Here is a 12678-nt window from a genome sequence, read left to right as displayed (position 1 = left end):
TGTGAGTGGTGGGAATTGTTTGCAGGCCTCATGGACTGCTCAAAGTTCTAGGAGGTTTATGTGCATCATGAACTCCTGGGGAGTCCACGTCCAGTGCTGTATGTTCATCTAGATGGGCACCCCGCAATCTCTCCTCATATTTGGGAGGAATGAAAGGGGGACACACACACACACACACTTGCTCCTTAGTCTCCCACCAGGCTAAAGAAGCTCATGCCCTGTGTGGGAGTGAGACTAACTTATTTGATGTGTATACCGTCTGAAGCCAAGCTTGCAGGCAATGAAGTCAAAACCTTGCAAAGGGTCTTACACATACAGGAAACCATGTAACCTAGAAGGCTGAGACATGAACAGACTGAAGCCCATGGACTCAGTCTGAGTTGAATGACAACTTCCTTTATGGATTGGTGTCTGGCCTGAGGAAGGTATATTGTAGCACTGATAGATTCCAGTATTGCCCTGATAAACTCTACAGTTTGCATGAGACCTAAAATGGATTTTATATTTATAGAGTCCCAGTGAATGTGGAAAATGGAGCAGGAACGAGGTTGCTGTCAGTACCACCTGGTGAAATCTCTCAATCAGTAGCTAGTCAAAGTAGGGGAAAACTGATGGTCCATGGTCTCAGAAATGAGAGACTACTACTGATAGTACCTTTGTGAGTAGCCTTGGGTCTGGTGCAAGGCTAAAGGGGAGCACCTTGTATTGACAGTGGTTCAGACCTACAGTGAGTCTAAGGAATTTTCTATGTGAGAGGTAGATGTCTATGTGGAAGCAGGCATCTTTCAAGCAGGCATATCAAGAGTTGTGATTTACTCGTCTTTATTCAGTGAAGGAATTACTGATGCCAAGGTGGCCATTCTGAATATCAATCTACAGATAAAGATATTGAGCTGTTTGCATTCTAAGATGGGTCTTCATCCTCCCTTTTTCTGCAGGATGAGGAAATATTTTGAGTAAAAACTTTCCCCAGTATTTGGAGGCAGCCTCAGCTCTACAGCACCCTGATGAAGAAAGGAGTTTACTTCTTAAATTAACATCCTTTCATCAGAGTGGTCCCTGAAGGAGGATGGGAAAGAGGCATTCTATGGTGTAGTGGTATGAATGATGTTGAGAACCCATTTGTCATTATCCTCTGCCAGGCTTGGGAGAAATGAGATAGATGGCCACCAAATTGGGTATCAGAGTTTTGGGTTGATGAATGTAGCATATGGAGTGTTTCACTGCTCTCAAAGGTCCTGTCAAAAATGTATTTTAGCAAAAGGCTGGGGTTGGAAGGAGGGAAGGGGGAGGTGTAGTGGGGCGGCTGCCCCACTCGTGCGGAACAGGGGTTAAAAGCACCCCTGGAGAGGGCTGCGGCTGGGATAAGGGATTAAGAGCAGCTGAGGGAGGCTGGCGGAGTAGCTGACCACAGGTGTGGCCAGCTCATTCAGGGCTCAGCTGGCCCTGATAAGAGGGCTGGGGGCCAGGAGCTGGAGGAGTCTCACTCTATCCTGGAGTGGGAGGACCTTGCTACCTGGGAATAGAGTACCTGGAGCAGAGCAGTGCTGGGGAAGGGCAAGAGGAGCTGGGGAGCTGCAGCCTGGCAACTCCCCAGGCTGAGGCCTTGATAAAGGCCTATGCGGGTACTGGGGCTGGGAGGTGCAGCCTGGTGTTATGCAGAGGCAGCTGGTCCAACCTCTTTGCCAATGATGAGTGGCCATGACAGACTGAAGTTTGCCCCAGTGAGTGGAGGCTAGATGATGATTGGCAGTAGCCACTGGGGCAAGGTGGGCATAGAAGGAGGGGGTTCCGGAGCGACACAGGGCCTATGGCAGGCGAGACACAGGCCAACAGAGGGCGCTCCAACTAATTTCCAAGATGATCAGCAGGAGGCGCCACACTGATGAGTCTGCGATCTGCTACAGGGGGGCACTGTACTTGATCCACTGCATCCTCTATGGTAGTTCATAACCACTCTGGGTGGTAAAATGATTACAGTACTGGTTGTGCCTGTGTGTGTGTGGTCTGTAGTATTTCTTCTTTGGAGCTGGAATGTAGATGCCCAGTGAGTGGAGGGTTACACTCATGGAAGGTTGCAGGAGTAACAAATCATCTGTCTTCTCACTGAAGACATTGTTCCCTTCAAAGGGCAAATCCTCCACTACAGACTGGACTTCCCTGAGGAATCTGGAGGAATGAAGCCATGACACTCGATGTGTGACAACAGCTGTCACCATCCATCTGGAGGCTGTGCCTGATGCAGCAAAGCTGGGAGGGACGATCTGGCAATCAATTTACCCACTGTGCCTGTCCTCCTAAAGGAGTTTGTCAGTAAATTCTGTGAATTTAGGATAACTAATAAAATGGTACGTGGACAATAATGTCTGACAGTTGGCTATACAAAATTGCATACTGGTTGAAGTAAAAACATTCCTCAAAAATAGGTTTAAGTGTTTGGGCTTGGCTTCCTTATTGGAAGGGGTGGACTTTAGTTTATGTTGCTTGCTCTTATAAGTGGAAAAATTGGAAAGAGTCCAGCGGAGGGCAACAAAAATGATTAGGGGACTGGAACACATGACTTATGAGGAGAGGCTGAGGGAACTGGGATTGTTTAGTCTGCGGAAGAGAAGAATGAGGGGGGATTTGATAGCTGCTTTCAACTACCTGAAAGGGGATGGATCTAGACTGTTCTCAGTGGTAGCTGATGACAGAACAAGGAGTAATGGTCAAGTTGCAGTGGGGGAGGTTTAGGCTGGATATTAGGAAAAACTTTTTCACTAGGAGGGTGGTGAAACACTGGAAAGCGTTACCTAGGGAGGTGGTGGAATCTCCTTCCTTAGATGTTTTTAAGCTTAGGCTTGACAAAGCCCTGGCTGGGATGATTTAGTTGGGGATTGGGTCCCGCTTTGAGCAGGGGGTTGGACTAGATGACCTCCTGAGGTCCCTTCCAACCCTGATAGTCTATGATTCTATGAAGTGGCAGCTTGGGCTACTAAGGAGTTTGGGGGAGTTGTGTGAATAAAAATTCTGCTCCCTTGGCTGGCACAAAATGTTTCTGGGTCATAGAATCATAGAATATCAGGGTTGGAAGGGACCTCAGGAGGTCAACTAGTCCAACCCCCTGCTCAAAGCAGGACCAATCCCCAACTCCATTATTTAAAACAAGACTGGATATCTTTGTAAATCATTTACTCTAACTTAGCAGAAATTATGGGCTTGATACAGAAGTTGCTGGGTGAGGTTGCTGCCTGTGTTCTGCAGGAAGTCAGCCTAGATGATTGTAACAGCATCTTCTCACATTTGCCAACCATCACTAACCATTTTGCTTGGTATGTCTTATCTATTTAGATAAGCTCTTTGGGGCAGGGACTGTGTCTTCCTATACGTTAGTCTACAACCGTGCACCAATTCTAGCTGGGATCTTTGGGTGCTACTGCAATGAAAATAATTAAAACTAATTAGTAGGAGTTAGCACAATAATATGAAAATATTTGGCAAACAATCTTCACTGCCATACTGCTATTGATTGTGTGTTTTATTGAAATCAGAGTATTATCTAAGCTTATCAGAATATGATTCTAATTTTTTATGATTTTGACAGATAATATCTATGTTTATTTTTAAGCATTTTGTATCAGTTTAAATTTTCACAGTTGCCGGAAATTATGGTGGGGTCAGACAATAATTATTTAATGACAGTAGATATTGAGATTCAAAAAGTTAAAGCTTTATAACTGTTAAAAAAACAAACTGGCAACATCAGGTCAGAATATATAAAGTAAACATCCTTAAACCCAACTCTAAGTTCCCACGCAGAACTGTTCTTACTTTACATATTTGTAAATTTTGAATAGCACTAACAGAAATATTTTTTCATTGTTGTGTGTGTGTATACAGCGAAACTGATGTTTACTGACATCTACCAATCAAAATCTAATCCTTCCAAACGTAATATTATCTGATAAAATCAGAATGTGCAATTTAGATGTTTTAGTTTTATTAAACCATTTTTCAACACCTCAGACTGTTAAGTTACTGCTTGACAATTCAGAATTCAGATACCAAGAAAGTCCTCAAAGGAACACTTTCAACTTGAAATCTAGTCAATTTCAAAACATGAGTTATAAGTACAGTAGTGTTAGATACTATACCTGCCCTGAATCCCTTTCCAGTTTTTATGACTTTAGAATCACATTTTCTATTTAAAAAAGTCATTTTCTACCCTAATGCTCTCTGAGAGGATCCAACAAACAAGGAAACTGACAATTGTGTATAATCGGGTTCACTAAATGCTGTCAGATGCATAAAGCAAATAAACTGGAGAAAATAATTTTCCCTTTTAATGTCAGGAACATTAAGTGTTACAGGTAACAGTAGGTAAAATATTTTCATAAGAAATGTGTATTTTAAGTTGATGGTCTCCCTTCATGTGTGCCAGTGCAATTTTCTCACCTCTGTTATTTTTATATTATCGCCTGTATCTGCTATCTTTACTGGAGTTGAACGCTGAGAAACAGCTCCCTCATCTTCTTTGTCAGTCCCAGAATCATCCTCAGAACTACTTGACACTGCTTCCTCACTTGGGGGAGGAGGGGCACTAGCAGCTGTTTTACGCTGGAGCACAGTTTCTTCTCTATTACTTTTGTTCCTATATATTCAAAGGAGAGAGACAGTGCAGACATTTATTAAATGAACACAAAATACTTTTAAATATACCATACATACATTCCTGAATTTTGGTTACCATCTCATTTGGCATAGGGTAGAAGGAGATATTCTACCACATAAAAGAATAAATGGACACAAATCGGACATCAGGAATGGTAACATACAAAAGCCAGTAGGAGAACACTTCAATCTCCCTGGACATTCTATAACAGATTTAAAAGTAGCCATCCTTGAACAAAAAAAAACTTCAGAAACAGACTTCAAAGTGAAACTGCAGAACTAAAATTCATTTGCAAATTTAACAACATTAATTTGGGCTTGAATAGGAACTGGGAGTGGCTGGCTCACTACAAAAGCAACTTTCCCTCTCCTAAATGACAGGTTTCAGAATAGCAGCTGTGTTAGTCTGTATTCACAAAAAGAAAAGGAGTACTAGTGGCACCTTAGAGAAGTCTCTAAGGTGCCACTAGTACTCCTTTTCTTTTTCCCCCTCCTGGAATTGACACATCCTCATCAATTATTGGGAGTGGATTACATCCACCCTTATTGAATTGGCCCTGTCAACACTGGTTCTCCACTTGTGAGGTAACTCCCTTCTCTTCATGTGTCAATATAATAATGCCTGCATCTGTAATTTTCACTCCATGCATCTGAAGAAGTGGGTTTTTTAATCACGAAAGCTCATGCCCAAATAAATCTGTTAGTCTTTAAGATGCCACCGACTCCTTGTTTTTGGGGATACAGACTAACATGGCTACCCTCTGATACTTGATGCCTTCTGAACGTCTTCTGTTATTCTTAAGGGAGGGCTCTGCCCACCCTTTGAATCCCCTATTTTTTCTTTTCCCAGGGTATTCACTATTTCTGTACCTCTTCTCACACAGCTGAATGTCTGAAGTCATTTTCATGATTATGCCAGCTTACCTCCATTTGCTGCTCAGTCTCTTTTTTCATCCCTACTTTTTCTTCTTCCTTCTTTCTAAACAACTTTATGTATTTTTCGTGATTGAACCTGGCATTACCAAACCTTGTCATTCTCTTGATTGCCTTTCGTGACTGAACCTGGCATTGAACTTGGCATTGCCTTTCGTGATTGAACCTGGCATTACCAAACCTTGTCATTCTCTTCCCAGGTCTTGAAAGTTTAAAAACAAAGCCATAAAACTGCTTGATAGTGCTAATGACTTTCCTCCTCCCCAACAGTGCCACCTTCTCCCTGGTCTTAAAATGAGAGAACTCCCTTTAAGCACTCCATGCTCACATCTTCAACTGTCTGACATTCTCTTTTGGATGGTCTATAGCGGTCTTAAACTCAGTTTTGGAGAGACTGGCTCTATCATCTTTCCTCCTTCTCCCTCTCAATCACCTTGTGTCTTCAATACCATTGACACCTCCACTCTCTCTCCTGTTCCTAGGTTCACAACCTTGGTGTCATCCTTGACTTCTCTCCTCCTTTCCCTTTTCCAGTCTTTTATTTCCTTTTTTTTAACCATCAATATACCCACTTTTTCCTAACTACACACTTTCTCACACTACAATCCTTGAAAAGCTTTGGTCATTTCCTGCCATAGCTAGTGTCTCCCTCATTTCAATTTATAAAGAACACTGCTGATAAACACATCTTCCTCTCCATTTCCTCCCCGATCATGTCAATGTCTCATTATTTCTGTACAGAAATCTGAAGCCACCTTATAAGGGATCTTTCCAGGCTAGATGATAAAGAACAGAGAGCTTACTATTCTTTCCTGTTTTCTTTATATTAGCCCATTTATTCAGCAGAGGGTGCACTCAAGAAATAAGCTACAACCAGGCCTGAAGACTTTTTCTTTGATGAATTTCTATGGCCTGCTGAAACAATGGAGATTAGAGTTTCTCAAAAACAAACAAATTAAATTAGAAAAAATAATCCAAGAATTGTATAATGGAAAGTGTACAGGCAATTAAATATATGGGTCACTACCAGTTCTCCCTACTATAAGCTATATACAAATATTTTTAAAATACATTATTATATTGCAATGTTCTTAAACATGGAAATATAAAAATGTGCAAAGGTGAGGAGGGAAATTGTAATAAGCCTCTGAATAACTGATTTTTCATATAAAAATATCTAATTTATGAATTTTTTTTTATTGTGAAGAATCTCAGAGTGCTTTATACATTGTGTATATATGTATCACCTCACCCATCATTAAACATGCAGTCACCTCTGAGGTGGAACATGGAAGATATTTTATAAAAGCAATTTTACACAACTTTTTATGAAGGAAAGTAATAAATAAGAAAATATAAGTTTAAAATTTATAGAAGTACTAACAAAAAAACCTGAGTATAACACTGCCACAGAATCCACACACCTCCTCCAGCAATATCTGATTCTACTCACATCCTGCTGTGCTTTTATTTATTTTTTTCTTCTTCTCTGGGCTTCATATGAAGCATAACTAGAACTAATGATTAGATTAACCAGGCACTATGGCTTTATAATGGCAAAAACATTAAAATCCACTGCTTTGTATTAGGGAACATCTTTAAATGAACATTCATACAAGATTAAGATTGATAAATTAAAGTATGCAATGAACAAGGGAATAAACATTAAGGGATTGGATTCTTGGGTCTGTCCACTTGGTATATGCAACACTCTGGGAAAAAGAGGTGGGTGTAAAGGAGTCTCTAAGTCATCACTGTTGCTTCCTTATCCCATGACCACTGGGCACAGGTCCAGTCTCAAAAATCAAGTTAGAGCAGTTTTGCAGCTGTTCTAAGTTCCGCTGGCTACAACAGCACTCAAAGGGTCATGTGGTTAGTAGGGGACCACTGGAGTATAGCAGTGCTTCAGTCATGCCCCATTTTCCCCAGCCACACGCTCAATTGTGGCATCAACAGAGGTTGGCATAAAGCTGTCTATGTCAGCTTTAAGTGACACAGGAAATCATCAGGTACCCATTTAATTCAGCTTTAAGGTATGAATGTTTAGGGACTTTTCCTGGTTCTCAATGGCACTGTAGAAGACTGGACAAAGAGGATGGTAGCTGAAGGAGTTATTCAGTGCAGATCTGTCAGATGAAGGAAGTGGAAGAAACAACAAAAGCATTTGCTGGTACTTACAGCTTAGCAATTGATAAAGGATGTTCCACTTTAATGACTCCAAACTAAGTTCAGGACATCCTGACTCGGTAATGCCCTAGAAATATGGAACCAACAGCATGGAACTGTTGTAATACCCTTGGCAATTTAGTGCTACACTTTGGAAAAAGCATACAATTACTCTGATCTGTCACTCACAGCAGACTAGGCACACTATCACTTCTTCGGATTTCTATGTAGAGCGTAAGCATCTTGATAGCCTCTTTGTAGATAGCTACCACTAGTACCACTAGTAATTTTCCCTTTGGCAAATTACAATAATGATGTGTTTTGCAAATGGATTTTTAAGACTGAAAACACAAAGACAAAAAAGGATACTCTACTTTATCCAATGTTTTAAAACACACTTCAAGCACACAAGCTCATGAGGATATTTAAACTGGGAAGACCAGAGATCTAAGAATGAATCCTTGTAAATAAACAGAACAAGTTGTTCTGCTGTTTGAAACAAATCAATATTTAGATACAGAGTCAAATGATTTAATAAGTAACATTACAAAAAAATCAAGGAGGAGATTGGCAAATCAATATACAGTTCAGAGATGCCTCAATAAAATGTTAAAGTCTATTGCATCAAACGAAGGTACAGTTAAGTGCCTTTTTCAACCAGTTGCCACTGTTCCTTTAGAAAATAAAATTAACTGTGTGCAGCTCTATAGTTGATGTTCCATGCCAAAAATATGAGACCTCACAGAAATGTCTGAACAATGTATTCTTTGTTTGGGGACACATAAATATACTACCCGTAGAGAGGAAAGAAAATCAAATTAGCTTGGAATTGTCTAATACAAAAATTGGAAAGAGCAAAAGAGCAAAATCTACTAGATTATGCAACCCATTGGGCCCTTATTTTGAAAGGACAGGAAATTCTTTTTCCACTTTCATCCTTATGTCTTATATCTTTTCATCCTTATGCCTTAATATATTATATGGCTTCTAAAAAATTTTCATAGAAGAGCAGATACCTCAGAAGTTAATATAACAGCATGCAGTCATAGCATTACTGATATGGCAAATTATCTACACCAATGACAGGTTTCAGAGTAGCAGCCGTGTTAGTCTGTATTCGCAAAAAGAAAAGGAGGACTTGTGGCACCTTAGAGACTAACCAATTTATTAGAGCATAAGCTTTCGTGAGCTACAGCTCACTTCCTCAGATGCATATCGTGGAAACTGCAGCAGGCTTTATATATACACAGAGAATATGAAACAATACCTATTCCCACCCCACTGTCCTGCTACACCAATGGCTTTTTTAGGTCTACAAAAAAACCCAAAAGGTTACTAACCTTCCATAACTTGTTCTTTGAACATTCCACATGACCATTCTACTCCTGCTGGTGTGTGTGCACCCCGTACAAAGTCATCAAATTTTTCCCCTCAGTGGTACCCATTGGGGTGGCTTGAGTACCCTCTGTTGCTGCACACCATTGCATGCTGATATAAAGGGCCCAGTCATCCCCAAGCTTCCTCAGTTTCTTCTTGCTGGACAACTCCAATGCTGGGAGTGGAGGGGGGGAGGTAGTGGAATGGACATGTACAACACATTTTGGAATGGACATGTACAACACAACTTCAGTGCTGGCGACCTTCCTCTCTTGACAGTCTGCTTACTGGGGAAGGTATACAATACTGCACTTCATGCAACATAGGAGGCACACCCCTAATTGATGCTGAGGCACTAGGAGCTGAGTTTGAATGGCCAGGCTCTGACAGAGGTCTCAGGGACACTTTCTTAAGCAAATACTTTAGCCTGGCTTCTGTGTCTTTCCTGTCCTAGGCTTAAAGTGTTTACAAATCTGACAACAATCTTGAGTATGGGCTTCCCCTAAACATTTTAAGAAGTTTGAATGTGGGTCACTCCTTCTCATTGGCCTAGTGAAAGAGACACAGGGTTTGAAGCCCAGTGCCCAAGGCATCCCTTGGTGCCAAGAAATGGAAAAACCCCAAACTGGGTACTGAGAAAGAAACTTATCCTATCTACATTATTAGCTAAGTATTAATCAACTAGTGAACTATCCACAACTAATTTACAACAAGCACACTGACAGCACTAAGCAATTCCAACTACTGTCATGTGGCAGAAAGAGGGAGCTATGGGATCTTGCAGGTGGCTGGGCCTTTCTACCAGCACCCAGTGGCACATGGCAACAGAGGGCACTTGAGACATCCCAGTGGGAAAAATTTCTTACAACTGAGAGTGGAGTGCATGTGCAAACCACCAAGAATGGAATGAACATGCAGAGTCACTTGAAGAAGAATGATGATACTGTTTTTAAGATAAACATTCAGACCAGATCTTCAGATGGTCTTTTAATTTTATATTAGAACACTGAAAGCAATTCTAACTTTAATTTCTGGTGTTACATTCTCAAACTACTCATGACTATCAGCAGGCTTTCTTTTTAGAAATTTATTACACATTTAAATATTTATTATACTTAAATCATACTGCAAACACATACACTACGCTTAGAACATACATATTTATTAGACAATACACTATATTACACCATTCCATCAATAATATACTATCTCATGTAACATCTGCTTTTTCCTACAACCTTAGATATAACCATATATCATCTTGTAATTTTTGTGCATTCTTTTCTGTATTCACTAATTTAGTCAACATTATGATCCTGAATATATTGGACTTTTCTATTCTGTAGTTTCCCTTATCTCTATTTCTTCTAAAAATAATGTTGTTAGTACAAGTGTACCATACATTTTCTTTTTAACTCATGAACACTTTTTTTTAGATTTAGTTCAGGGGAGAAGACAGTTATTTACAAAGTTGCTTTAGATCCAAATTAATGTTTGTTATACATGCCAGAAAATTTTCACTATTATTCTAAACTATTCCTAATCTGTACTATGTCTCAGTGTGTACTCTCACATAAGCAATTTCATAAATTCTGTTTGTCTGACATACACAGGCAGTACACAGTAATACACGATGCTACCGATACTATAATAAATATAGTTAAGGCCTGATTCAAAGTCCACTGAAGTCAGTAAGAATCTTTCCATTTACTTCAAATAGGCCTTGGATCCTTTATACTCTCTTTTTGAGTACAGGTAGGTACTTGGATTTTAGCCTTATGCCTCAACTCAAGAGCCACGTATGGTTTGTGTGTCCCCTTCAAGTCATTGCTCATCTTGAACTAAGTAATTATGCATTTTGTTGTTAATTGCATTGTACTCTACAATGTTGATGTTATTATGCCAATACAATATCTTAAATTCCATATTTTATATGCAAATCTTACCCCACCACTGATTTTCCAGTTTCATCAGGTTTCCGCACTGTAAATGGACTTGGATCAATTCCAACATTCTTGGGCATGAAATCTCTGGAATAGGGGGAAAAAAATCAGCCATAAAATAAAGCTCAACATGTGAAATACGCTTCTAAAATTATATTTTGTCAGGTTTTGCTGAAAATTCTTCACATCTACAAGTCTGAACATCCTGTAACATTTAGTTTTGAATTTAAAAGTTGTTGTCATGAATTAAAAAGGATTGTCTAGGTTAAACTTTGATTACAGGTCACAAACAGTCATGGAAAAATTAAAAAAAATTAAAATCCAAAGAGATTTAAGAAGCCTTCAGTTGTACCACACAGACCCACAAAACATGACTGTGCACAGAGTTGTCACTTGTGAAGTAGGTTGGGGGTAATGGAAACCCAACAATGTTATTTTCATGATGGTATTCATGACTCTCAAATTAGTTTAAGTGGCCATTTTAGAAATCGTTTCCACAAAAGCCATTAGCCAAAGCATGCATGCTCAAAATATTTTTTAAAATACTCAGTTGGCATGATCCAAGGTGTCATGGCTGCCAGCCGGAAAACACTCCAGCTGATTGTTTTAATCAACTCCAAGCGCACACAATCTTGAGATAAAAACAGAATATATCTGAACAGACACAATTTTTCTCCTAAATGAGAATGGGCTTGTCTACACAGTACTGCAGTCCAGACTATGAGTGTGTGACTTGTAGAGCGCTCTAACAAGCTGCATTCTACAGGCCCCACATAGACATTGCTGGCATGCACAAAAGGTACCTAGTTCATGTTTACATAGTCCTGTTTTAAATGGGACTACCTCAAAATGAACTAGGTACCTTTTAGTTCACGCCAGCAGAATCTAGGTGTCTACATGGGGCTGTTAGAGAGCAACAGGTTAGAACAGTCTATAATTCACACCCTGTAGTCTGGACTATGGCATGGAGTAGACAAAACTGCATGAATTCAAATGAAGTAGTCTACATCAGTGCTTCTCAAGCTATCTGATGTGGGGGATTGGCAATTTTTTTTCCCCCCAATATGTGCGTAGACCAGCAGCCGATGGCTCGCAGACCACCACCGGTCCGCAGACCACCACTTTGAGTAGCACTGGTCTACATTACCTAAACAGTCCACACATGTAAATGTCCTCTTTCCAGCTGAATAAAGCTCTAAACCAGAAGTTCTCAATTAGGGTGGCACATCAAATTTTCTGGGCAGGAGGGCAGTGAACCTTCTAATAATTCAGTAATTATAGTAAAAGTGTGGGGGCCAAGTGCCAGCTTGCAATGCCACTCACTTAAATCTGGCTCAGCCACCCTCCATCACACAGATGGAGGGACCACTGGTCCAAATCTGAGTAGTGTTGTGACCCTGCACGACCCTGCCCCTTACTCAAATCTCTCACTGACTAACATCAGCAGCACTAATACAGGTAAGGTATGTTTTTATAGTACCATTTGATTTGTATTTTGAGTAATTTGCTTAGTATGTCCTGAACAAATGCGTTAGTAACATACTAATAGTGTCCGCCCCACTACTGTAAGACAGTGGTGGGGGCTCCAAGTAAAAACAAATACTAAAGT

General features: G+C 40.2%; 1 protein-coding gene across 4 annotated transcripts in view; it reads right to left on the bottom strand.

Annotated features, from left to right (window-relative positions):
- The window catches only part of FIG4 (FIG4 phosphoinositide 5-phosphatase), a 158613-nt gene that overhangs the window by 51281 nt on the left and 94654 nt on the right, over positions 1 to 12678 (bottom strand). For all 4 annotated transcript variants that reach the window (XM_084624323.1, XM_084624324.1, XM_084624322.1 and 1 more), the window contains 2 exons: positions 11073 to 11156; positions 4435 to 4630 (listed from right to left, as the gene is read on the bottom strand). In XM_084624323.1, coding sequence (XP_084480449.1) covers positions 4435 to 4630; positions 11073 to 11156 — 280 coding nt within the window. The remainder of the gene's footprint in view (positions 1 to 4434; positions 4631 to 11072; positions 11157 to 12678) is intronic.

The sequence above is a fragment of the Lepidochelys olivacea genome, assembly GCF_965140295.1.
Source record: "Lepidochelys olivacea isolate rLepOli2 genome assembly, chromosome: 3".
NCBI classification, from domain to species: domain Eukaryota; kingdom Metazoa; phylum Chordata; order Testudines; family Cheloniidae; genus Lepidochelys; species Lepidochelys olivacea.
The sequence above is the reverse complement of the archived record's forward strand: the minus strand, read 5'-3'. Positions and strand labels throughout refer to the sequence as shown.